The sequence below is a fragment of the Athalia rosae genome, chromosome 3, assembly GCF_917208135.1.
Source record: "Athalia rosae chromosome 3, iyAthRosa1.1, whole genome shotgun sequence".
NCBI lineage: Eukaryota > Metazoa > Arthropoda > Insecta > Hymenoptera > Athaliidae > Athalia > Athalia rosae.
Window position 1 is genome coordinate 2,344,769 of NC_064028.1, and position 26,441 is coordinate 2,371,209.

At 39.3% G+C, this 26,441-nt stretch overlaps 4 protein-coding genes across 11 annotated transcripts; 2 read left to right on the plus strand and 2 right to left on the minus strand.

Moving 5' to 3' along the window:
* Nucleotides 1-59: 59 nt before the first annotated feature.
* LOC105685370 lies at nt 60-4,687 on the minus strand. Of its 2 annotated transcripts, XM_012399393.3 has the most exons (4): nt 4,559-4,687; nt 1,408-1,582; nt 1,073-1,194; nt 60-148 (listed from the first exon to the last, which is right to left on the minus strand). In XM_012399393.3, exons 1-3 carry the CDS (start codon nt 4,663-4,665, stop codon nt 1,075-1,077), a joined length of 402 nt encoding a protein of 133 aa, XP_012254816.2. In that variant the 5' UTR covers nt 4,666-4,687; the 3' UTR covers nt 60-148; nt 1,073-1,074. The 2 variants fall into 2 exon arrangements, with proteins under 2 accessions (XP_012254816.2, XP_048507656.1); XM_048651699.1 differs by lacking the exon at nt 60-148 and having other exon boundaries at nt 900-1,194; nt 1,441-1,582.
* Nucleotides 4,629-7,788, plus strand: LOC105685372. Of its 2 annotated transcripts, XM_048651698.1 has the most exons (3): nt 5,169-5,585; nt 5,661-6,179; nt 7,530-7,788. In XM_048651698.1, exons 1-2 carry the CDS (start codon nt 5,486-5,488, stop codon nt 6,143-6,145), a joined length of 585 nt encoding a protein of 194 aa, XP_048507655.1. In that variant the 5' UTR covers nt 5,169-5,485; the 3' UTR covers nt 6,146-6,179; nt 7,530-7,788. The 2 variants fall into 2 exon arrangements, with proteins under 2 accessions (XP_012254825.2, XP_048507655.1); XM_012399402.3 differs by lacking the exons at nt 5,169-5,585; nt 5,661-6,179 and adding an exon at nt 4,629-5,147.
* A 205-nt stretch (nt 7,789-7,993) lies between these two features.
* Nucleotides 7,994-24,032, minus strand: LOC105685365 (nucleosome-remodeling factor subunit NURF301). Of its 5 annotated transcripts, none has more exons than XM_012399379.3 (27): nt 22,171-24,032; nt 21,792-22,074; nt 21,296-21,504; nt 20,781-21,215; nt 19,551-20,717; nt 19,216-19,406; nt 18,455-19,144; nt 18,183-18,370; nt 17,761-18,094; nt 17,379-17,688; nt 17,160-17,295; nt 16,625-16,866; nt 16,400-16,540; nt 16,145-16,303; nt 15,860-16,068; nt 14,602-14,727; nt 13,885-14,107; nt 13,476-13,805; nt 13,219-13,398; nt 12,900-13,130; nt 12,374-12,683; nt 12,074-12,287; nt 11,717-11,982; nt 11,348-11,515; nt 10,981-11,176; nt 10,820-10,904; nt 7,994-10,713 (listed from the first exon to the last, which is right to left on the minus strand). In XM_012399379.3, exons 1-27 carry the CDS (start codon nt 23,213-23,215, stop codon nt 10,511-10,513), a joined length of 8,271 nt encoding a protein of 2,756 aa, XP_012254802.2. In that variant the 5' UTR covers nt 23,216-24,032; the 3' UTR covers nt 7,994-10,510. The 5 variants fall into 5 exon arrangements, with proteins under 5 accessions (XP_012254802.2, XP_012254803.2, XP_012254800.2 ...); XM_012399380.3 differs by having other exon boundaries at nt 12,374-12,638; nt 16,625-16,899; XM_012399377.3 differs by having other exon boundaries at nt 11,717-11,979; nt 16,625-16,899.
* A 205-nt stretch (nt 24,033-24,237) lies between these two features.
* Nucleotides 24,238-26,269, plus strand: LOC105685369 (aminoacyl tRNA synthase complex-interacting multifunctional protein 2). Of its 2 annotated transcripts, none has more exons than XM_012399390.3 (4): nt 24,238-24,573; nt 25,285-25,437; nt 25,532-25,745; nt 25,815-26,269. In XM_012399390.3, the coding sequence occupies exons 1-4, from the start codon at nt 24,385-24,387 to the stop codon at nt 26,189-26,191; spliced, it is 933 nt and encodes a 310-aa protein (XP_012254813.2). In that variant the 5' UTR covers nt 24,238-24,384; the 3' UTR covers nt 26,192-26,269. The 2 variants fall into 2 exon arrangements, with proteins under 2 accessions (XP_012254813.2, XP_012254814.2); XM_012399391.3 differs by having other exon boundaries at nt 24,238-24,555.
* Nucleotides 26,270-26,441: the final 172 nt, after the last annotated feature.

The following is a 26,441-nucleotide window of genomic DNA, read 5'->3' on the forward strand; positions in this document are numbered from 1 at the left end:
CATACCTCTTAGAATGTTGTATCCCCATCTGTCAGCCTATTTTAATTTTCTTTCAGCCGATCATCGTTGGTATCTCACAACATTTTGAAAATCTTCGGAACGCATAATAAACGCGTCGACTTCGATTAGGCACTTGTAATAATTTTATCTGAAATCAAACGGGGTTCAATAGGTTAGCGAATGATCAATTTTGCTTGTTTCTGAATGTTAAAGTCAATCTGAAAAAATAAATTAAATAAAAGTAACGCGATCGGCGTAGAATTGTTTCCACAGATTCCATTGTTGTGAACTCTATGTTCATCTTCCTCTCTCGTCTGCATAAAAATCCTGGAGTTTCCTTCATTCTGGTAATATGTATCCAGGCATGTCTAGGAATACCAGACAGATTCGCTCTCGATTCAACTGACATCATCGTTACCATAATTAATCTTAATTTTTATTCCTACTCACGTTGTGCAGTGATAAAGTAACGCTGGTCGGTGAAAGAAGGGGGGGGGGGGGGGGGGGGGGGGGGAATATAAAGAGAAATGTAACAACAACCTGATCTTGAGATGATCGTGGTTAGTCATTGCCGGGAACTAACAATATAAATATTCAGAATACATAAGGCGATGTCAACAATAATCTGAATCTGACCTACATACTCGCGCGAAAGTTGTATCAATACCATTGCGAAACGGCTCTGGTCCAAATTTGGCATTCGTGATTTATTTAACTTTATATTTAGGTAAACATTTGGGTATTCGTTTGGGTTGACGGTAATTTTCTGGGTAACCGAGAGTCGAAGTGAGCGTCGCTTTTTACTCTTATATTTCGTCTTGACGTCATAAGTTTATCTGTTAACATCCTGTAGACCGTTTTTGCGGTAATTACTTTAGGGAGTCCCATAACGATAGATCAAATCCTTAAGAAATTCTCTCACAATCGAACGTTTACACTACGCTATATACGGCCAGCTGCTACTACATACGTCATTGCCACACAATATATACGGAGAAATTTGAATGCAGACGTTCAGAATCTCCTCGTCGTGTCATACGAAAGCAAAGCTGTGCTTAATACACATAAGTACCTTCATCCGTTTCTTCGCGCATCCAACGACAAGGGAATCCCGCAGTCATCCGCCTGGACATTCGAAGTAATTCTAGCGTGGCTGGAGCATCGTTGGAACCGCGTCGTGGCTTGAGATGCGATCTGCAACAATTTTTGTGGTCGTTGCGGCTTCAATATGTCTTGGGAGTACCGGGAAAGCGATTCTTGAGGAACCAGCCCTGTATCACCCCTACCAATCCGGATTTATCGCCACCAAAGATTACATCGACACCGACGTCGAACAGTTTATCGAACACGGTATGACGTTTGAAAAGATTGAAAAAAAAAAAAAATGAGTACAAATCAATTTCATACCGAATCCTCCGTAGCGAATAATAAAAAACTTGCATTCACAGGCGCCGAAGCAACGAAGTCGGAGAGTCGCGCGCCCATAAGATCGTGGTCCTTATTTCCGATGAGCAGCTTCTTTCGGTTTCCTTGCGGACATGGCCGTCGAGTAGATGCCAATGGAAGATGTCGTCCGATATTCCTGTACAAAAAACCGATCGACAATCAGAATTGAAAGAAGCTGACTTTTCTCTTCCGAGCTCTACTAGCGATTCATCCCGATCCTCTTCCCAATTCTCGATGGAATTGCGTCTGCGACCATTCACTGGAAATTTGATGAACGTGTAAATTAGCCGCGCAAAGTTAGAAATCGTGACAACGAATTACGCGTAGGCATAGAATTCAATGGTACGGTGCGTCATTTGTGTTTACATAATGTGTAGAATAAATATAGCATGAAGTTAATCGGGATTTCCGAAATTCCAATATGTTATTTATAAGGAATGTTTTAAACAGTTTACCCGGTGCAAATTTATCTTTTAGTTCTAGAAGTACGCAAAGTTTGAAAAGCAGAAAATTAATAAAGAATAAATAGAAGGAAAGAAACAACGAACATAATTTACTTACGTTTAAAAAACCAATCTCCTTAAGATAAATAAAGTCTTGTTTTTAAGTTATGATTATCTGGATAACGTTCGTCTGCGCATAATGAAAAAGATGAACCGTTAACGGCCTTATTATGTCACTTATCTAAAAACTAGTCGAACCTAAGCGACAGATTAGCATGCTGATAATTCGAAGAGGTGGGCGCCGATGGAAATATCAAAGAACCAAATATGTAGCTATCATAGATTACAAACTGAAGTCGGTATACTGGTTCTGCCGCATTCCAAAACCAAAGGTGAACCAATCGGAGATGGTCGATCGCAAATACGCACACTCTTCGAAGAGGAGATGTATCGTATCTCCAATTAGTCGTCCATTTAACCATTTAACTACAGAGAGTAAATAAGCATCCTAATCACTGCTCTCGTGAGAGTCGAACCTTCGATACGTGCTGCAGGATCGTTCATCGGGGTGACGTAGGAAATTGGGATACGTAGTCTCCGCACGTGCGGGAATTGTAAAGCAGTGAGGTAGAAAGAAAACGAAAAGCTAAAACTGCAGAATTACTAACCGACTATAAATACAATAGTAGTCGAGTCGATATACCTCGTCGTGATCGGTGCAGTCTGCGGACAAGATGGGAGCCGGAGAGTCGAAAGATGCGGAAGGAAAGACTTCGCCGGGGCAAGGTGGACCTGGAGAGGCAACTGCAACGGCTGGGACGAAGCCTGCCACCTTGCAGGACGAAATCGATGCTGCAGGGGATGGCGCTGGGGGTGAAGCAAAGTCCAGAGGGAAGAGGAACATCATATCGGCACCACTGCGAGAATCCTCTTCGAGTGATTTCCGGCGTGACGCCAACGGGAAGCTCCGCCGAATCCTGAAGTAATCAGAGAAATCAAAGTTCAAGGCTAGGTAATCAGTTCCAGATGTACCGTGAGAAAATAGAAATTACAGTGCGTCGCGCTTTATTATTTATTAATAGCTGAACTTCCTACGCGCCATATTCAGCACACATGACGGTATATCGAGTGGCGTGTAAAATCCAAATGAAATGCCTAGCTTTTATCTTTCGCGCCTCCGATATCACGATCTTCTTCGAATAAGCCCTGCACGGCCGCTACAAAAGATTGTTTACCGATAAATGTAAACTCATAAAATTTTTTCTTACCACTACGTTCGTATCAGTACGTGGGTAGGTGTGTCTTACGGTTTGTGTAGCTTGTATAATAATTAATATATGGTGACGTATCGGCGTTTTATATACCTATAAGTAAACGTCTCTCTGGTCCCCAATGAACACTCCAAGTCAGTCAGTCGGTCGGTTGGTAAAAATTTCTGGAGGAAAAAAGTCGGGTGATAATAAGCTGTACGCATCAAAACAAGAGAAATGACCTCAAAGAACAAGTCCAAGGATACTGCAGAGACAGCCACAACAGACGAGGAAAGTCGAATCAGTGAAAACCAAAATGTAACTGAAGTAGAAGCGAAGAGTCGAAGTAAACGACACATCATACAAACTTTTGATAGACCCTCGCCGGCTTATAAAAAGAAAACAAACGGCCTAGGCAGCACCAAAATGGACGAGAGCGGAAGACGGAGAGGCGTTTACGAGTGATTTTTATATCCTTTTCGTTGTTGAAAATTTTCGAATGTTAAATTGTGAAATTTCAAACGTCAACGTCATTTAGTCGGCGCGAAGTAGTGTAAGCTGCTAATGATATTTTTTTATACTATTATACATTTATATTTTATGCGTAAAACAGTTGCAGCTTTTAATTTTAAGTATTTTACATATTCATGAGACGTCAGGAGCGAGGTGTGAAACCTGATCAATAGATCCTGTAATGAACTCTTGAGGAATCCCGAACGCTTCTGTAATCGCATTTCTCACAATTTTTATTGGTAATAAAATAACGACGCCACCGGCATTAGTCACATCTTGTGATGGTCAAAAAAAATGAGTAACACCTTTCATTACGATAAGAATGCAGCGTCCCACCTTCATTGATTATCGCACGATAAGATTATAAGCTACTGCAGAAATTGAAAATAATAATTGCGGCTTTAGAATCGATCATGAATATAGAATATAAGACTACTGATTATCTTTTTTTTCATCGACATTATAAATTTACACAAAATAAAACAATTATCCGTTGAATAAATTGCAGAAGCTTGCCTAGGTGACAAGTTTATTCTATCGACCCGATCCTCGTTCAGTCCTCATGTCATTATAATAATTATACAATTCCGAAAACTGGGTAATTAATCGCAACGAATGGCTACAGAGGCCATAGAAGGTGTAAATTTCAGCAAATTTGCTAAATGTTAACAAAAAAACCTTCGTCCATGAGAGTGGCGACCGTGGCCGTTTATTTACCCGCAGCATCTGCTTGTTGTAAATCGTCTTATATTATCACGCCTTTGTTAAACAAACGAAACGTCGCTATGTACCAAGTTTCCGATCTCTCCACTCCGTCAAACAAAGTTCCTCAAGAACAAGCGCGATCGCCAACGTATTGCCTCAAGATTATCCAATAATATACCTATAATGTACGTACATACATACCAGAGTATGAGTGAGGCTGGGGGGACACCATTTGCTCCATCACGTGGAATTTCTATAAAACGTCCAGGAGAAGCTTTGGAGTTGTTAGTCTCGATCCTGAAAAGCATAGATACAGTTTAGACGAGAATTAGGAAACCGTTCAGATCTGTTGGAGAAAGATATGAAGATATTAGAGATTAATTTTCTCGCGGTGCTCCTCGCATCTTTCCTCATTTTACTTCTTGCACCCGCAAACTGTCAGGATGAAGCTGATCAACTCACCGTTGAAGATGGGCAACAGGCTGCGGAAGTTGAAGGTGGGCAACAGGCTGCAGAAGTTGAAGTTGGGCAACAGATTGCAGAAGTCGAAGAAACCACCAAAGGCACAGCGGAAGATGAGGAATCAGTTGTTCCTGAGGGCGAGGAACCCAACGAGGGTCAGGATCCCGGTGATTCACCAACAGGAAAACCACCTCTATTCAAATTTTCAACAAAAACGATGAACATCATCGACGCTCCCATCAAAGCCTGTCCACCGGGGCAGAGAAGAGATTCTTCTGGTGTATGCAGACTGATGCTTCTTTTCTAATAGCTCTCAATTAGTCCTTGGGTGAGTCCGACTGGAATATCCTTTGGTACAAACTGCACAAAAATGGATGACAATGTTGAAAATTTAAATATACAAACTAATTAGTTCTGCGATATCCGTTCAAGTGTAACAAACGCTGCACACACGCATGAAATGTAGAATTTCTGGTTACAATATTAATTAGGTGAAATGATAGCAAGAATAATCGTGCCCCTATTTTCGACCTTGCTTGCGGTCGCCGATTAAGACTCCGGGTCGTAACGTGGCGAGAGTAATTTTTATCAGTTTTCTCTTGGCGATTCTCGGTAAATAAATCATAACCGTGCCGCATTGAGTTACAAGTATCGTTACTAGTAAGAATGCCGGAGTTTTCGCGTCGTCGTACCATGCGTATATTTCGCTTGGGGTTGCTAAGTCTGTTTTGCGTCTTGATTTCGGCGGAATTAACCAGTGCTAAAGGTATGATTTCAACTTGAAAACCAATCGATATAATGTTTAGCCAAAATAATCGATAAATTCAAATTCAATAACGAGGTGGGCACGGTGGGCACGGCGGGCACGGCGGGCACGGTGGTAGCCACAGTAGCCATGGAGGAGGCTTTCACGGTGGCAGTAGTCATGGGGGATCGCACATCAGCTCCCATGGATCTTTCCATGAATCTTCCCATGGATCATCAGACGATTTCACGGGTTCATCTGGATCGATTCACCATCATTCATATGGTTTCCATGGGCGCAATACCCTGATATCCTCGGGCCACGGCCAAAATAATTATGCCGCTAATCCCGCCACAGTTACGAGTACGGAACCTCCGGCTAAGAAACGTCGCATCTCTTGGAAGTTTGGACACTTTGACGATCCGCAGGTGCCACCCACGTCCTTGGTATTCGCCTCGGCGCAGCGGGAAAACGAAAAAATTCATCATCAGGATAAGTCGGTGGATAATAAGGGAAAAATGCCGGACTGGGCCGGCTCGGCTTACAATCGCAAATTATTGCTCCCCTCCCAGCGCGATTAGGTGATGGCACTGCTCTGGAGGACAAGGAGGAGGGGTTCGTAATCGGTAGAATTAATATTGATAAGAGTAAAAAAGTACGTTACTTCGAAATCGGCTTCTGCGTGAATTCAATCACGTATTTCTAAACGGTGGACCTTCGGGCGTCCGAGGTATCGCGTGATAATCCCCAGGAGTGATTTAAAAATTGAATGGATTCTCAGAAGCAATTGCGTCAAGATTTTTTCACGAAACTTTTGCCGAGTTATTCACCTAGTTTAGCACTTTACGCGATTTATCTCGCCGGAAATCAAAGAGGGGGACTCAGTTAATCAAGAAAAGGGTACGATATCTCGAGTAGTTCTTTGAAAGTTTGAAACAAACATACATACCCATATATCGTGGTACGGTAATTAGTTTCCACGGAAGCTGTTTATGGCGAATAAAGATTTAATTTTACAAAGCATTAATCTGCGGCTTTGTAAACCACCAGATCTCAGTTGAGATAAAATCGTCTCATTTTGAATAAAATAGGATCACTTCTGAGGCAGTTGGCATTAATTAAGCGAGGCTAACCGCTCGTTCACGTGCAGTAGAAACCGGTTCTTCAATCACTAAGCAAAGTTTTCAAATCTTAAGAAAAATCATGTTCCTCGTTATCCTCCAAGTGTTACTGTTCAATTATAATGCGGTGGTCGGGAAGAGTATACCGTACCGACATCTCTCTGATAATTTTCCAATGAATTTCGATCCCCTGGATGAAAATTCAAGGGCAGACGCTGCCGCCTTTTTTTACCAACCATTGAAGTATTTACCTGAAGCATCCTCTGCCGAGATAGAGGAAGCCGAAATTCCTTCCGCTTTTCAAAATTACGAAGCAAGACCGATACCGCAAATTGATCCCGGAGAGCGGATTGAACGGCAGCAGGCTCAAGCACAAGACTTCTTGTTTCCGAAGAATGATGACGCCGACTTCGTTCCAGTCAGAATGGAGCCTGCGGAAGAGTACAATAAATTACTATCAATAATTAGCGCCTCAAACAATAGCAACGAACTCATAAACCGCGAGACGTTGAATGGGGATGAAAATGGGCAACCAAAAGATCCAAACGAGAAATCGACCGTACCACCGGATCCAGATAGTACGAGTCCGAAGATCGATACGCGTTTCATTATCCAAGCGCCAGCCAACTGCGGGAAGGGTGAACGCGCGGATACTCAAGGACATTGTAAACTTGTAATTTTAAAGTGAAGTTCGTAACAGTTTAAAGTTACATGTGAATTAATGAAAAACAATTACCGGATATTTCATGCGTGTGCACAGCTTCAGAACAACGATGTAGCGATTTCAGAACCATGAGAAGTTGAACGGTCGTGATTCAATTATTTTTTTTCAAACTTTTTTCAGACAGAGCCATCGGTAGTTGGATCGCTGAACTGATATAATGATCACCGGATGTTGACCTCCTGACCGAGGCGCTATTTTTTGAAATCGTATCTGTCTAAGCTGCAGAGAAATGAATATTGTGGCAAAATTGGTAGAATCGTTATGTGGTATGCGACATCCAACTTCATATCCACATACTGCAATAATGGATATATTTAATTAATTTTATCACACATAGTAGTAACTGCTTAAATATTGTACTAATATAATGGTATACATACCTATCAGAATCTTTATTTACCTGACGTTTACCTTTCCTGCAAAGTCGAGCAAGCTGTTTTTAATTAGTAGTAACACTTCTTTTTTATTCCACGATTTTTTCTGTTGTACCCGATGACAGAAAATCCACCATACAATTTTGCAGAGTTGTTTGTTCCGAGAACATTATTATTTCCTACAGTCAGCTGGCAAATTAAAAAAAAAGATAAAATTGTAATACGTCAGATATATTTTTTACTAATTTATATTGTAGTGCAATAAAAACAACAAAGTATATGATTAAAATTAGTACAAATATATTTATTATAAACTATTTAGTATTAGGTTTCAGATGAATATAATTAGATAATCACACTTTGTTGCTTTTTCGTGAAAGGATTAAAATACCTTACATGATTAATAGTAGAGAACCGGTAAAGCAAAAGGGGCTGTCAGAATGTGCTTGCCAGTGAAGTTTGAAAATTTGTCGTTTTGCGTTTTTTCTTAACTTTTTTTCCTCGATATAAACCTTAATCTATATGCTCATTGACACTCCGAATCTTAGCAATAGATCGCTGTAATTTCAACTACTTAAGTTTTGATAGTTTTGAAAATAAAACTTTTTGATATTTCTTACAACAATTGATATAACTCGATTTAACAAGCTAAGTGTTCAATACACCGGGTATGAATATCATCGAACGATATACCCAATAGAATACAATAGAAATTGTGAACGATATATTTGCAGAATTTTAATCAGTCACCATCGCCATAGCATATAAACAAGAAAATTAATTAAGCTTATTTTAAGACAAATTTAACTATAACAATTGAAAAGCCTAGGTAAAAAAAAAAGAAAAAAAACAGATCAGTGCCAGGTCTTGTAAGTTTACAGGGAGCAACGCTACCCTACAAATGTGTTGTGTTTTAGGTATCAGTATATCTATGGTATCAGGATGTATTCAGATCGGTATTTGTGAAACGATAAAATATGGTAGAAAAAATCTTTTGATATGATAAACTTGATGCGATCGAACTACGAAGTCAATTCAAGAGCGATGATATTTGATCCTTTAACGATAATTGCGATCATTTGAATTTCTTGCTATACCAAGACTTGGACTCTCACAGAGTGCAGATAGATACAAAATGTATAAATCTCCTTGCCGTGGATTTGATGCCGATATACTAAAAATGAACGCAACTGCAAATCATATTCTATGTTTGGAAACAAAAAATTGTTAGCCTACGCGATTTTTAATCTGTGAATTGTAGTTACATTTTTTGTTGAAGCGATATTTCCGCAATAGTAGCTTAAGGATTGTACAAATGAACGCAACTAATATGTTAATTATTAGCATCAGATGTTTGTTTTTTCTTTCTTTAATAATACTTTAATATCTAAAACATAAACAATTTACTTGAAAACTAACTTTTCCTTTTAAATGTTTAATTTTAATCACTTTACTTTTCATCATTTTCTCTTTCTATCCTTTTCTTTCGTTTTTACGCAACTGATTATCATTTTCTTACCAATGTTCTTCAATTGTATCTCTAGACACTGCCTACTTTTATTTACAAGCGCAGTTGAAATTCTCTGCTTTTCACCCTTATGACCTAACATCATATGTTCGTTTATAAACAATTCATTATTATTATTATTGTTATTTTTATAGAAAATTTATGTGATTAAAACAACGTAAGTAATAATAATTACTTGTGAGCACGATAAACAAATTTGTACAATTCATTATGCGCGTCCTAATAGTCTTACACCTATCATGTTACATGCAACATTTTGTCTGACGTAATGAAACGTATAGTTGGGCGGATTCACACTAGGTAAATAGGTATTTATATTTTCACACATGCTGCATTATTCCTGTGGGATATTACGTTCTTATCTTTTTTCTATTCACGGAACGGCGTCTGACAAATCGTTTCATTTAACAATATGATTACTATAAAGTCGCTGCTTTTCAATCAAACTGCTCTACGGCAGTGATTGGTATACTATAATTATTATTTTTTTTTTTTCGTTTAATTTTATTTATTTCATATCATTTTAATTATACTCGTGATTATTGTTTAACGTGCACATTAAACGATACATGACTGAATCAATGTACTGTAAATGTATTTTTATGTATAAATTATAATAGAACTCTGCGAAACAATCACCTGCGTTGATAAATCAAGGAGGAAAGAAAAGAATGGATAAATGAAGCAAAAAAAAAAAAATTTCTTACCCAATGCAGTAAGAAGTTTCTTAATCATTCGACATTATGATAGAAATTATTTCCAATAATATGATTATATAGTTTCTAAATTCTTTTAGCACCGAATTTACATATCCCTTATTAAAATTATACTACAGTAACGGCTGTTACTTTCAAAATTTCAGGTAATAAAAACAGTAAAATTTCAGTTCTTCAATCATGATCCAATGTCACGAGTACTTTAGAGATACGTGACGTACATACGGTTATAGTTCAAAGAAAGTGATTTTTCGCATAGCTCTAATAAATAGTGAATTTTGTATGTACTAAATGTAACTTATGCTTACTTTGAGTTTATGTTACTCTGTTGTTTTTATTGTTAGTATTTTTTTTTCTTTTCAATTATTTTTTTCTTACTTGCACAGGTCAATCGAATTACACTGCACTGGTAATAATATTTGCCATTTTTTTTTTCACACTTCCACTTTCTCGTTCTTGTCACTCATGAGTTTTGATTGAATTTTATTTACCCTCAGAAAATTTTTCCCTTAGACTCTTAATTTTGTGCACAAAGTACGTTTCCAATGACTCAGCACATTTGAAGAATGGCGACTCCTTTGGATTATAGTACCGACAGTTGTCGAATATTTTTGTCATATCGCCTATAAACTCACTGAGTTTTTTGTACGACCTGTCGTTTATCCTCAACTCTATGGTTTGCAAATCTGCAATAATAATCGTCATTTGAAGTTATTGTAAAAATTATTTTCAGACTTTCTAATACAATCAACGAATGAACTCGGATCACGTTAGATCGTTTTGACTACTCACCCATAGGTTCTTTTATGACCTTGTAGTAATCTGGCGCCTCATTAGGGTCTACAGGCTCCATGAAAGGCCAAGCACTCTTGTGTGCCTGCAATTATAACGACAAATATTTAGCAATTTTCTAATTGTCTAGGACAAAAAGTGACTCGAGATTTATTCGATACCTGAATTTGTTTGATCAGCTTCTTTAAAAGGTCAAGATCCTTGCCATTAAGATTTTTCATGTTTGCGAAGTTAACCGACGAGTTGCGTTGGCAGTTTGGGCACACGTATTCGTCGATATTATCAGCTTCGGATTGCAGAATTCCTACACAACGACCATGGAACCAGTCCTGGCATTTGTCGCAGCAGATATAAAACCTTAAATTAAGAGGAGGAAGGAGGTTACCACCGATGCGTTTGAATTTTAATACGTATTAGTGATTGATTTTTAGAATGGTTCCACGATTGACTGAATGGTGTTATGATTTTTTTAAAGATTATCGATTCTCTTCGAAAGCTAATGTTAAAAATGCGTCGTAAAATACTCACTGAGATTCGTCGTAAGGCTGCTTGCAAAGACAATACAATTCCTGTGTGTCTCTCGCATGCCGGCACTCAGTACATACAAACTCAGAGAGGGATTTGCTCATTTCTTCCGTAATACCCACGCAGTCTCCATGGAACCAATTGTTGCAGAGATCACAACCCACATAAAACCTACAGCCAAAGCCAACAATGAAATACTAACTTTGCACCCAAAATCTTAACCATAACTTGCCCAAAAGATTTGATACCCGTTTCTCTTTTTATTAACGTTAAAGAAAATCCGATTCCTCATTCATGCAACTACAAGGTTTTCCCACAAATGGAAATTCAACTACAGAACGCTTCTCCCTCCGAATAAACGCTGCCACTCACTTAGTTTCGTCGTAAGGTGTTCTGCATAGACAGTACAGCTTTTCTTTCTTTATACGTCCAGCAGCAGCCGCAGTCGAAGCACTTGGTGGTGTTGCACTATTCCCTTGGGACCTATGTTTTTTCGGCCTGCCTCCACGATTTGGTGGACTCACAACGTGTTGTGGTGCCTGCGCATTTGATTTGCGCTTTGCACTTCCCACTTTAACTTCGTCTTGTTTATGCCTCTCTGCCTTTGTTCTTGTAGCTAATTCAGCCGAGAGATCCTTCTGGAATGCAATTTTTATTTTTACGGATTAATATTGAATCAGAGTCGGCCCTATAGACCTTGCGAGAGGGCTTTTATATTTTTTGCATTACCTGAATGTCGATCTGGAGTTCTTTTTCCAGCAGGGCTCGCTTTTTCAAAATGTCTTTTTTTAGAAGCTCCTTGTGCCTGAATAGCAACACTTGCATACGAGAATGGACTTGTTGTTTTCTCCTCTGCTCTTGAGAATCTCTGATTTTTCCTACGCGGTTTTTTGGAGTTGCGCTTTCAGTAGTACTTTCTACAACTTCATTAGTTTTCGGTGCTCTGTAAAAGAGAGAAGAATCAAATTTTTATTTCACATTGCACTTAAGCCATGGTGAAAAAATGTAACTTTCTTTGAATAATCTTACTTTGCTATTTCTCTGGGTTCTTGTCGTGGAGCTGGTTTCTTCTTGGGTGTCTCACTCCATTCGTTGTCCTTCTCATTCGTTGATGGAAGTGGTGTAGTCGGTGAAGCGGCAGGTGGAATGTTGGGGGGTGCAGGCCTTTTGCGTGAGGGAGCTCTTGGAGTAGCGATGGTCGGGGTGCCTGGGGTTGGATTGCAGGTTACGGCAGTCTCAACACCGCCTTTCATTTGCTTCTCCTGATAGCGTTGGAGCTGCAGCAGTTTCTCTTCTATTTCAGGATTAAGATTTTCCTGCTTTAGTGCATTTTTTATAGCTGAAAGAAATCCCCTCATCAATGTCTTCTTCTCCAATGTGAAAAGAACTCGACTGACAGGTTTTCCCCCCCTTTTGCGAATCTTTATTCGAATACTAATATCAATTTGGTCATCATTACCGGTCCGACAGAAAATAGACGCTAGTTTCGTTCACGATCTCATTTGGCAAAGTTGAAAAAGCGAGCACAACGATGTTCTCAAGTTGAAGTACTTACTTTGCTGTATATAATCCGGAGTGAGCACAAACTTATTAGCAGCAGTCTGGTTGGGTTCTTGTGAGGGTTGCGACGGTTGCTGTCCATTGGCAACTGTTGCACGCTGTGGTTCTGCATCTCCTCCTGTAGTAGGGCGCCCCACTTGCTGTACGACAACTTTAGGCTTTACAGGAGATCCAGGTGCCCCAGTTTGCGATGGAGCTGGAGTTGCAGCTGATTCAGTTTGAGGTGCTGCGGAATCCCAAAAGATTTTCAAATTCAACTTTGTGTCACAACGTTCAGTTTGAATCGATCATTAACTTAAGAAAAAAATACATACTAGTTGTTGAAGGAACAGCAGCATGTGGAGGTGATGCCAAAGGTTGCTGAGCAGGTTGCGTTTGGCCAGAAGTGGCTGGTGTACGTGATGCGATAGCAGCCTGCGTGCTTGGGGCTGGTTGAACGGCTAAGTATATTTTTGTAGGCCCTAGCACACCTTGTTTTCCAGTTGTGGCTTGCGCTACAATTTAAAAGAGTGTAAGTATCGCATATTTTGGCCTGCATGTAATAAGAAAAATGTAATAAGGTGAAACTGACCTTTTAGCAATTGTTGTTTAACTTGTTGTTGAACCATTGCAAGTTGCTGTGGGGTAAAATCAGCACCTTGCAGTCCTTGGAGAACGATTCTCGGCCCCTGTGTTGTTTGAATAACCTGTGCTGTAACGCATTTGATGACAGTGCCAGGTGGCTGGCCAGCTAACAGCGAGGCTTCTACACTGCCAGGAGCTGGAGCCGTTGGGGTTGGATTGGAAGTAGTTGGAGTAGTAGGGGAAGTCACAGTTTGAGCATTAGTGGCAGTATTCGTTCCACTGGGTTCTGCAGCCTGCGTTGCCGGCGTTGCTGGCTGATTTTGTTGCAGTACTACACCTAAAGTAAAATTGATATGCTTTTATGTTTCATCTTTTTTATTCAAACATGACCAAAAGGCAAAAGAATTATATCCAACCTTTCGAAACTTTAGTCGATGAAGCGGTATTTTTTACAACAACACTGCCACTAGTTGAATTTAAATGAACGATCTGATTACCGGTTGGCGTACTACGGATAACAACTTGTTGTCCTCCGATGGTTGCTAACTGAGCTTTGCCTGATGCTAATTGCTGAGCAAGGGCTGCATTATTTACTACAATCTGATTAGTGTTGATCAGTTGTCCACTTGGTGTCATAACCTGCAATGGAAATGAGATAAAATTATATCACCCAGATTCTAAATATATACATGAATTTACTGATAGTACTTGCTAGTATAGTATATAAAACCAGGAATAAAAGGTTTAATTCAATTGTTCGGAGTCCATACCATCGTTTGTTTTAAAAACATAATAGATTTTTATTAAGAATAATTCCAGTTCAAGTGATATCAATTCAAAAATCATCCGCCACTTTCATCTTTAATATTTTTTACGCTAATTTAAACTTCTAATAAAACCTCAGCAATACAAAGTCAAGTAGTTCGTGTACACACTAGGCTCATGAGAGTAATTGACAGCTTATGGGGTTAGAATATTATTTCCATAAAAAATATGACTGCTATTTTTTTCAACTGATCCATGGCAACCTGAGTTCCGGCCACGCATAATAAACATATGAAGGAAATTCCAGATGCTTGTTGAATGTCGAATCCACAAATCGTAATCAATTGTTGATATTACACAGTATTTACCTGTGATTGAGTTGCTGGTTGTTGGGTTTGGCTACTCGGAGTTTTAGAAGGAGTGCTTTTGGTCGATACAGTTGTTGGTGTAGGTGTTTTAGCAGGACTGATATTAGTTACAGTTTTTACGCCAGTCTGAAAAATAAAAATAGTTCAATATGAGTTTTACATACACTAGCATTGTTGAGGTCAAAATACATTGGAAAACAGTCATTCTAAAAATTCAAAGAATATTTAATTCATAGCTCCAAGGATCGCAGGACTACTCAGATTTGGCCTTTTATTCTTCCAATTTAGTGTCCAAAATCAACATTTTTTTTTTCACAGGTTTTTATGCTATTCCTTATATTTTTATCCCAGAAACACGAATCTGGAAGTCAAATTGATCCACCTGTAAAATTAATCGAGTTATCGCCAATTTTTTACTTTTTGGAGCAGAAAAATTGAGATATCTCGATGGGAAAAATTCGTAGCTCAATTTAACCAACGGATTCGTGTTTCTGGAGTCAAAATACGTAAGAAAAGTGCTCTACAACCAATTTTAAAAATACTTGATTTTTCGCCCAAAAATCGAAAAAATCCAAAGGGGTACCCCTTGAAATTTTGTCGATTTTGGGTCAAAAAAAAATATTCTATTTTATATGCTATTCTTATGTATTTTGACCCCAGGAATCCGAATTCGAAAGTTAAATTGATCCCTCTATAAAATTAATCGAGTTATCGCGATTTTTTCGCTTTTTGGAGCAGAAAAATTGGGGTATCTCGATGAGAAAAATTCGCAGCTCAATTTGACCAACGGATTCGTGTTCCTGAGGTCAAAATACGTAAGAAAAGTGCCATACGATCAATTTTAAAAAATAAAAATTTTTGGCCAAAATTTGAGATTTTTCCAAGGGGTACCCCTTACGATTTTTTCAAATTTTGGCCAAAAATTTTTATTTTCCAAAATTGTTCGTATGGCACTTTTCTTACGTATTTTGACCTCAGGAACACGAATCTAAAAGCTAAATTGATGAATATATAAAATTGATCGTGTTATCGCGAATTTGTTGCCCTAAAAATGAAAAAATTTAGATACCTCGATTGGTTTTAGTCGCTTAATTTAATCGACGAATTCGTGTTCCTGAGATCAGAATACGTAAGAAATAGTCAAAATACTGGAAAAAAGAAAAACAAAACAATCTAGAATTTTAAAATCTTTTAAAATTTAAAAATCTACCTTCTGCCTTTTATTGACAATTGTATTGAAACAATGTTTGTGACAAACCTGAGGTGTTGTAGTAGAAGAGGTTGTGGTTGCCGGGGATTGCGCAGGAGTTGCAGCTATAGCTTGACCTGTATTTAGAACATGAAGTTTGCCATCCGGCATTTGTACCAGCTGTTGACCAGGCATTAATCCGCGGACCTGCAGTTTCCCATCTGGCCCTCTAAGAATCTGAACTCTCTGTTGCACGTGCTGGACTGGAGTGTTAGATGCTAAAAAAGGTGTGATAGCAATCGTAAGAATCAATTGAGCTACAAATAAAAGATGTAAATACGAATGTAGACGTACCTCCTTGGGTGGTATGATTAACTTGACCAGCTGTTTGACTTGTGACTTTGATGAGAGACTGTTGCTGTTGTGGCTGCGAATGGGTTATTTGAGAGGTCGTAGTATTTTTAGGGAGAATGCTTGTAGGTCCAGACACCACTCGTGTTGTTCCGTCAGATGCTGTCAAATCCAGTACATGATTATATGAAGTAAATCCACAAAAACCTTCCGGTTTAAACTGAGTAATTTTACTCTCAGTACAAACATCAAACTTACATTTTGTCATATAGATACGCCTGGTACCAAGGAACGTTTTGTTCTGACTCGGCGTAGTCAGCAGAGAAGTTAACTGGGACTTCCCACTTGTATTGGGACTACCAGATATTGCCACTTTTGAAACAATCTTGAGCGTGCCATCTGTATTAAAGATATAAGGAAAAAGTTTTCGTTATCAAATTCTTGTGTGAATTATTTCTTTTTTCAAAAGCTGGAGATTTTTACCTGGATTTGAATTTGATGTAACTTTAACAAGTTGGGTACCAGTTCCCGCATTCACAGGACTCTTGAGAGTTTCCAGAGCTCGTTTTTGCTGATGAGCAGCCCTTTGCAAACGTAATTGCTGCTCCATTTTTTCCTTAATTTCTTCAGGGGTAGCCTTGCCACTGACAAGCTGATCCACACTTCCTGTGATAGAACTTCTATTCCCTCCGACAACAACAGATTGCGGAACTCCTGATCTACTCCTAGTAATAATCTGGGCATTAGCCTTCTCTAACCTGAAGGACAGACACACACCAAGCGGAGGGTTAGTATTTGATGGTGTTAGGCAAGGATAGGAGGACATCACAATAGAATCAATAGCCAAATCAATTAGTTAAGCAATTAGGATGTTAGCATTCATTCAGTCCCCTCTCCAAGAAAAAAAAAAAATAAAAAAAAAAAATAAAAATAACTGCAGGAAACATACTTCAGATTCAATCAACAGATATATTAAAGAGAAGTCTTCAATTCCTATTACGTTGACAGCGGTACTTACTTGTCTCCATACTGCTTGATTTCCCATAGATCCAATTTGTCTTCATCCACCCATTCTTCGCTGACTTGCGGTTCCGTACTTTGGGGTGATTCAGGACGTTTTCTTTTTCTCAAGCCACTGCGTATTGATGTGACTTCTAAGAAATGTGAGGAAAAATTGAAAGTGCTGATAGATAATAAAGTTAAATATTTCATGAGCTCTGATTTCTATGTCACAAACCTCTGACTTGCTTGGGAAGCTCCAAAGGTATCACAACTTTTCTTCGCAAATATTGGGCTCTATCCATGAATTGGCCAACATGTCGATGCTTTAATATCTCCAGAGACATAATTTCTGTATCAGTTGTAACTTGGTGCTTGCCATCTGTTGATAGTGGTTTAGCAGACATGTCATCCCACCGTAAACAAGCCCATAAAATGCGTAGCTGTAAAGCAGCTGATGCTAAAGATTTAAGACCAACAGTGCGATAAAGCCAGCAGGTTTTGAAGAGTGGTCTAGGGCAAGGGTATGGCCATACCGACATATTAGCCTGAAATAGAGAGACGCCATTAATTTAATTCCTTTGTAAATGGGGAAGAGTGAATCTGCATGTAAAAAATACCTTAGCTATGTGATGAAAACCATAAACAGGAGTGCGACCCCCCAGTCTGGCAAGTTTACGAAGTTCATGTTGGGGCAGGACTAGAATGCTGCGATGCTTGGTTCGTGTAGAAAAGGTTGAACACAATGGATACTTAACGGGAGTACGTTTCTTCCGTCTCTCCGCTAGTGAGGTAGTAACTTTTTTCAAATAAACTTTTCCCTCTGACGAAGTGGCAGAATATATTCTTTCTGTGCCATCCGCGTTCAACTCTTTTGCTGTAGTTGAACTTCTTTGTACCGTTCTACCGCGTCGATTCACGAATACTGTTTTCAATCCTGTTTTATTAACGTTGCTAGAAACGAATTATGAAAGGTTAAACAAAGTTCATTTGGTCTTTCAACCGTGCAACATATAAGAACAATCCTATTTCAATATCTCACCAAGTTTTCGTTTCCGATGTTACGGATACAGAGTTCTGAGACGATGAAATTTCCTGCAAACTTTGTACCACACCATCAACTGTCTTAATTGTTTGCTGTGAAGTGGTTACCGTCGTAGTTGTCACTACGCTACTGGTTGTTTTTATTGTTACAGCGCTCTTATCTGCCGCGTCAGTATTGTCCCCAACCTGCAGGCCAACATTATGATACAGACAGTGGTACTTCGTTAAAGAAATTTATTCATGTTTATTGAATATCGTTACTGTACGTACGTCTATGTTTTCTTCTGGAGTTGGTGCCTCTAGTTTAATTCTTTTTGATGGTTGAGTAGGTCCATCTTCATTGGTCACTGGATCTGAGGTTTTCTGAACAACTACGTTGGTGGCTTGAACTTCTTCAGCGCAATGCGTAGCCATAGCAACAGCCGATTCCAAGTCCCTTCTGATAGCATCTTTGGCTTCATCGGGTGCTTCTTGTTTCAAACTTGGCTTGGTCTGTTGAGTAGCCGCTGCAGCAGTGATTGGGGCTAGAGTCGGCACCGATTGATTGTTGCTCAGCGTATTTGCTTTCCTCACAAGCGTAATAAGATCCCTTTTTATCCTAGCCTTTTGCAGACAAATCGGAGAGTAACACGTTGAGGTGAGACTTTGAGCTGCCGAGGTTGCTTTTCCAGGAGGTACAGTCATGTTACAGTAGCGGGAATAACAGCTGCCATTTTTGGAGAGTCGCAATATATTTGCATACTGTGTTCTGACTTGTTGAATTCGTTTACCAATTACTGTCAACATATCTCTTGCCGACGCAGAAACCCCTTTAGTGGGTGTCTTTCCAGACAGGATACTCTGCAAGGATCCATCACCAGCATCGGTGTCACTCTCTTCGTTATTTTCTATATCTACCTCAGCATCCCCTTCAATATTCTTCAGACCAGCAGCTTGTCCTGTTTGTTCCTTTGACTTCTCCTAAGATTTGGAGATACTTATACTCCAGGTTCCAACGTAACCAAAAGAATGAAGATTAATTTGCTACTTACTGTTTTGGATAATCTCCTCTCTTCCAAAAGTTTGAGGTGGGTTCTCCTGGATAAGAAATCGTCGATTCTAGTCTTCTTAGCGATTTTTGGGTAATGTAGACGACCAGGGGTTGTCAATGCCTTAGTAACATCGATTTCTTCAAATTTTTTTATGGGCAAAAATACTTTTTCTATTTTCATCCCAGCTAGAACTGTCATACAGAAAATACATGATACCATTCGTCAGAAGTCAATGATTCACGTAAGGCAGAATTGATTACAAGGAAAATGACCTACATCCAAAAAATAATGGAAATTGTCACTGGAAGTAAACTATCTAAGAATTAGGTACTCACAAGGTATATGTGGTTTATTTTCCGGCTCCGATTTTAGTTCACTTTTTGTGTCCGTGTCTTCTTTAACGTTTATCTTCTCTTCGGTTTTGGCTTCGGCAGATTCATCTTCCTGCTTGACAACTGAAGCTGGTTCTTCTTCTTTGATTTCCTTTTTCACTTCCAAAGTTTCTTCAAGTTCGGTCTTGATTTGTTTCGATTCCTTTGGTTCGCAATACTCTTTTATCAGAAATTCGTATGTAGGCGGATCAAGCGCTAAAATTTTGATCCCACCCTGATCCCTGATTTGCACCATAATCTTTTGAGGTCCCATGCGTAACCCTGCTTTACTTCCATTAGGAGATCTGAACCGGCGTCCGCCAGAGAGCCAGAGCCATCCCCATTGACCATGGACACGATACTCCTCACCTTTTTGTTTCCACACTTGATGTTTCAGACCCAAAGTATACTTTACAAAGTTGTAAGTCAGCCGATTTCGTTCTTCTTCATCTTCTTTTTCCTTCTTATCTTTTTTATCTTGCCTTTTTTTTTCTTCCCTCTCAAGTGCAGTCACTCTCTGTAGTTTCACATGGCCTAACTGATCGTGCCATACACTTGCAAATACCACAGATTTTATGCAGGCTTGTAGTACGATGAGAGCTCTGGCAAAATCTCTTGGATTAACGCAGGCTCCGACGGCAGTTGTCCACGGTTTTCGGAGCAAAGGCCAGTTGGTGTGCATGAATGGAGCTTGGATGCTCCCTTCTAGTTGTAGAATAGTTTGTCGTAAGGTGCTGACCAGGAGAGCACGAGTTCCCGTCAAACTCCCAACCCATTTGAATTCTGAAGCCTGGGTAAGAGAAAATTTGTGGGAGAGGTGCCTCTTCTTGTCACGTTCTTCATTACGTTGAGGTTTGTTCAACGCTATGGGGTTTGTGCTGTACTGATTAACGTACGATTTGAATCCATTATCCATTCCTAATTTGAACAAATGAGTCCCGGATGCAATCTGATGTGCTTTCTGCCGAGTTATTCGAGTTCCATCTCCTTCGTCTTTCAAGGTTTTGTCTAGTTTTTCCTGTTCTTCTTTTGAGAGAGTCGTTGTACTCCTTCTCTTCAAATCATCCATATTAAAGGTGCGCGGTTGTAAAGATCCTGTCTTTGATCTTGTTACAATTGTATGTTTTTTGCCTGCGTGATTAGACAATTCTTTTTTTAGACTCATCGATAACTCACTATCCCCCTTGTACTTACCATCTTTTCCAAGCTTTGAAGGATCTTCTTCTCCCTCCACGACTTCTTCCTCAACGTCATCCGAGGTAGACAGAGATGAGCCTGTCTTACTAATTTTAGTCGTGGACTCGCTTGTCGTCACCGCGGTTGTTGATGTAGACTCTGCCGTATCACCACCACCAACTTCGACAGTATTGGTTGCATTTTCAGGAATGTTTTGTCGGTTTACATCCATTCCATCACCACCACCCCCTGCACTTGTAGTTTCACCGGTTGATGCTGCTCCTCGATCCGCAGTCTGACCAGAGATGGCTGCTAATTGTTCTTCTAAGGAATCAGTTCCCTCATGCATTCTGCGAACCATTTCCTCAGCGTCTTGCCGTTCTTTTTCTTTCCGTTCTTCTTCTTCTCTGTTGGCCTTCTCTTGTTTCTCCTTTTGTATCTTCTGTATATTAGCTATAAAAAGAAGGATTCGTTATGTCCATACTGTACTAATGTTTTTACAGCATAATTTCATTTCAAGTCTGTATACTTACCATTTTCTACCTCCAAGTAGGATTTTTTATTCCCTTTACACTGGTTGGTTATTTTCTCAGTTAGCTCCATTTGACGAATGATCTCCTCTTTATAGTCAGATAGTTCACGATATAAAGCCACTTCCATTTCATTTTGGTCGAGACAAGACATAAGCTCTTCAAACTGTAACGGTGTGCTGTAATACCAAACTTCGCCATCTTCGCTCTCCCTAAAATACCAATGACATATCAAATGTAGAAATTGTTCAACATCAATAACCTCGATGATTCTAAAGTACTAATAAAAAAAAGAGATAATAAACCAATTGGGACATAGCATAATCCATCAAATTTTTTCGTACTCTGTTCAATAATGCTTACGAAAACTAATACTAAGTTGTACTTCTGAATTAATGAGTTAATTCTAAATTATGAAGCAGAATGGAAAATCTGCATACAAAAACTTCAACGAGCCTGAATAGAAATTAATGTTGGGTGATATGAAAATGTAACTTACACAAAGACTCTACGACCAAGAAACCAATATTTCCGGCCATGTCGATCAAATCCTAAATGTTCTTGTCTGCATAACAGACCATTTTTCTCAACATCTGGTATACAATCTACTACTCCGGTAATTTTGTGGGCCTTGCAGATGCTGCATTGCCAATCTTCTGTAGGAACATCCACCAATGGTGGCTCGACGCATTCCAAGTGAAAGACTGCTGGGCACGTTTCACAGCACAATAGATCACCCAGTCGGTGACATACACGACAATGATCGTCATAGTGTACGGTTCCTGAATTGAAGAAAAAATTCAATGTTAATTCAGATTAGTTATAAAACTTTGCAATTTAATTATCCTATGTGTGGCCATGTAACTATGGAATAATACCTTCATGCAACAAATCCTCTCGAACAGGATTACTAATGAGAAATTGATCGGTTAAAAACTGTAGTACTTTGATCCTATTTTCAACTGAAGTAAACGGATATTCACAGGAAGATAGTGTGTTAAGAATATTTTCATCGAAGCACTTGTCACTTTCAACATAGGATCGCAAAACCTCTGGCCAAGTCATTTGGTCAACAAAATACAAGCTAACATTAACAGAATCCTTCTGATCTAGAGGACCAAAATGAGTCTGTTGAGAATCTTCTTCTCTGAGGAGGGCTTTTACGAGCATAATGTGAATTTCAGCCAACAGATTTGTTTGGTCTTCGCATACAAGTGCAGCACAAAAATCTTCAAATCTAAATGAAGACAGACGAACCAGAGTTCTGAAGTGCCTCAATACCTCATATATCGAAAGAGATGGCATAACGAGTTCTCGAGGCACGAGTAAATCGTCCGAGGATTTAGGGAGAATAAGAGGTGGTAGCTCGCGATTTTGGAGCCACAGAGGTTCAGGGCTAGGGGCACGTTGCGATTGCTGACTAAGCAAAGTTTTTCGGGGTGTTCCGCTAGCGGTACTATAGCTGGAAAGAGAGAAGTCACTATCGCTTGATGGGTCAGGTTCTTCAAGACTTTCAGAAGATTCGACATCGCTAGGAATGGGTTCTTCGTCGACATCACTTTTTTCACTGGATTCATCTCCAAAGTCAGAACCGTAGTGGTACTCAGAGTCGTGGTAGTCAACATTAGGATTGTACCCACGACGCTGGTACGAACTTGCACCGGAGTGACCACCTTTTCTGGCATGTTTCTCTCGTAGACTCCGAGACTTTCTGCTACGGGTACTTCGCCTGCTCTCCTCACTCTCAACAGGCGAAGAGGCTCTTGACGCAGTTGGTGTACTAGGCTGAGAGTTGGGTGTTTCAGAGCCTTTATTTTGCAGGTATTTAGGTTTCTTCATAAGGTGGTATTGGAATTTTTTTGGCCTTTCCATTACGACGGACTTGGGGGGACGCCCCCGCCTTTTCGTGCCTCGTCCCGTCATCGTTTGTTTGATACCGTCAGTCAATTAACTAACGTCACCTACTTAACACGTGGTTTATGAAAACGCGCGCTTGTAAACAAATACAAATGACACCGTTGCAACGAAATGGATCCCATGTTTGTACTCTGATCTTTGCGCCATTTTTCGGCTATAGTCACGTGATCAAACACCAATATCTCATTATAAACGTTAAAAAACGATATCGTTCGAGCCTCCCGCGAGTCCACCTCGGCTAACAATTAGCCTAGTCCAACAATAAAAACCCGATTTATTATCAATAACGGCAAAACGGAGCACAAAATAATTCACTGACGCGAATGTAAGGGGAAATTACAATATCCGACTTGTTAAGAGAGCGGACCTCCAATTGGCTCATCGAAACGCCGCCATGTCAACCCCGCCGAGCATCTGTTCGTTATTCACCCTCAACCAATTATTAAAATCACACGATTATCACAAATATATTATTTAAATATTATTTCCATTGACGGACTCAATAATGCAATCATTTATCCCACCTTTCCTTTAAATATTTATTTTATACATTCACGTGAAATGAACCAACCGCCCAATCACATCGTTTGTAACTACAGGAATTCCTGACACATCAACAGTAGGTGGCGTAAGGTGTTTCGGAAAAAGCGCCATATTTCCATCGTACCTCGAGATCACTGGATAAAACACGGTACTAGAGTCAAAAAATCTCCCCTACACATTAAAATAAGTCCCTTGTAGCATTGTAATTCAAGGGGAAACGATTCGGATTTTTATCAAAAACCACCGACAATAAAAATGCCTCGATTTAATTACCAACTCGTACCGCGTGAATGTAACGTCTGGTTGAAGTAAAAAAAAACCATGGCGTCATTTTTCTTTTTTCATTCTTTAGTACTCGTTTGAAACATGCGGGGCTGCGCCATCTAGAAGAGACAATTTCACAGCGGAAGGGGGCGCGTGGTGACCGGCGGAAGCTTCAGAGCAAAGCTCTACCGTCTGCGCCTACTATCCGCTGTCATCATCCTGTCACTCTGCCAAAAAATTGTTCCTCGTCGTCGGCAAATAAAATGGCCGCTTAGGAAAAGCGAAAAATACGAAACGATACGACACCGAGACAAATATCCGGGTATAAAATTTGATTTTAAACATACGACAGACTCGCGGCGAAGAATATGAGCGGTGCGATGACAATGTACGCGTTAAAACCGATAGTTTCAATGCCGGGGGAGATATGCATACCTAAAACTATGTACAAGATGAAAAATATTCAAGAAATACAGCAGCAGCAGCTCAGCAAACACGCAAGCCAAGAGAGCAAGATAGTGTCGGATATTACCGAACAGGTTATCAAGTTTTTAAAGGTTTTAATCATTTCCATTATTCACTTAATTATAACCTCAAGCTTGCGCAATGTCATTTGGGATCTACTCACGTTATTAGTTGAGATTGTTTCCGAGAAAGATTAATTCCTTTGGCCCTTTGTCAGTCTTGACTCCTCCCAAAATTTCCACAAGCACTAATCACGATCAACTGAGAAAGCGGTTGTGTGAGCTTGATCAATGTCTCTCTACCCCCCCAATTTTTTTTAGAATAACAGTGGTATTTTGCATAACGTTTAATAACGAGAAACGATTCTTATGCACAATAATATGTCTGGCATGCATCACTATCAGCCCTTCAAGTTATGTGACAGCAGCCTTCAGCAAGGAAATTTCAATTGAACTGACCAGCATAAGAAAAAACAAAAACTACGTACTATTGTATAACCAAAGAAACTTGAAACTTAATCCGCATGATGAGTTTTTTAGCAATATACATGCATGTCAAGGAACGAAAATACCGTTGTAACTAAAACAAAATTTACCTCTGTAGTTATTGCTGATCTCAAATCTGCTTATGACATCCCAACAATAATCCAATTCTAAAACACCACCATGTAGATTTTTTCAGTCAATCAGTAATTAAACGAAAAAATTGAATTGATTTTTCTTGCCATTAATATTTCAAGCAACTCTTAGCTGCACTACTTTCAAATATTGACTTGTTGATAACATAAAATATGATCGTTACAGAGCCCGTTGCCAGAAATTGTGGATCTGGAGATTAGACAAGAGAAAATTCTAGTGCAACTAGCTGAACTCAAAAAACAAGTATCCAACTTGTGCGCTATTTTAAATAATTCAAACCAAAGCAAATGTTTCTCTACGTCTGCTCAAATCATACAGGTATTTTTTTCTACTCTGCCTAACCATTGCTAATTTGGCAGAATTGGAAATATTGGTGTATAGATGAGTGCATAATTTGTTACCTGTGTTGCAGGAAAGGGTTGACATAGACTTTGTTGTGAATGCAAATCCTTGTAGGCCTCCATTTTCAATATTAGCTCTACAAAAGCTCTGGAAAGATACAGACATCAATATTTCTTCCCACATTCACTCCAGCCTATCTACTCAGACTCCTCAGTTTCCTTCAGAACCAAAGAATTTTAACAGTACCAACAACAGAATAGATTTGACATTGATATGGAAGAATGGTAATTGATTTTCTTTTCGTCTAATCCATCGTAATTTTCGTTTTGATAAAATTTTTACCTATTTCAAAGTGTCAGATTTGGAGGTGGTGATATCTGGAGTCCATGGGAATCCATTATTAGGTGAAGTAAATCTCTTGCGGTACCTGAGCAGGTCCATTGCAAGTCATAATTACGAACACATATCTCCTGTCGAATCGACAAAAATTGATGCTGTGCTAGACCTGTGCCACGGACTATCTTTTCAAGAGTCTCACAAGGATGTGCAATCTTCATTCTCCGTTCTTGGTAGGAAACTAGGAAATGGTGAATGGTTGCTTGGGAGCATTGAACCGAGCATAGCAGATGTTGCTGCATGGTCTGCTATCAAACGACTAGGTTCTGGAAAATTACCTGCAAACTTAAACAGCTGGTTTAAAAGATGTGACGATACTTTTGGGCATATCTAATTTTATAACTGAGTGAACGATGTCATTATGTCATCATTGTTATGTTAATAAAGCTACAAGATTTTCTTTTATCATAAATATCTGTGTTTTCATTATGACAATCTCACCCAGAAATTTGTTTACATCGGCTCAAATGTTTGTATGCTTACTTGATCGGTCAAAACATTAAAATTTATATCTCCCGATATAAAAATGCTGACCGTGACGCTAATTGCCAATCTTATCTTATGACATAGGGTAACAGAGTTCA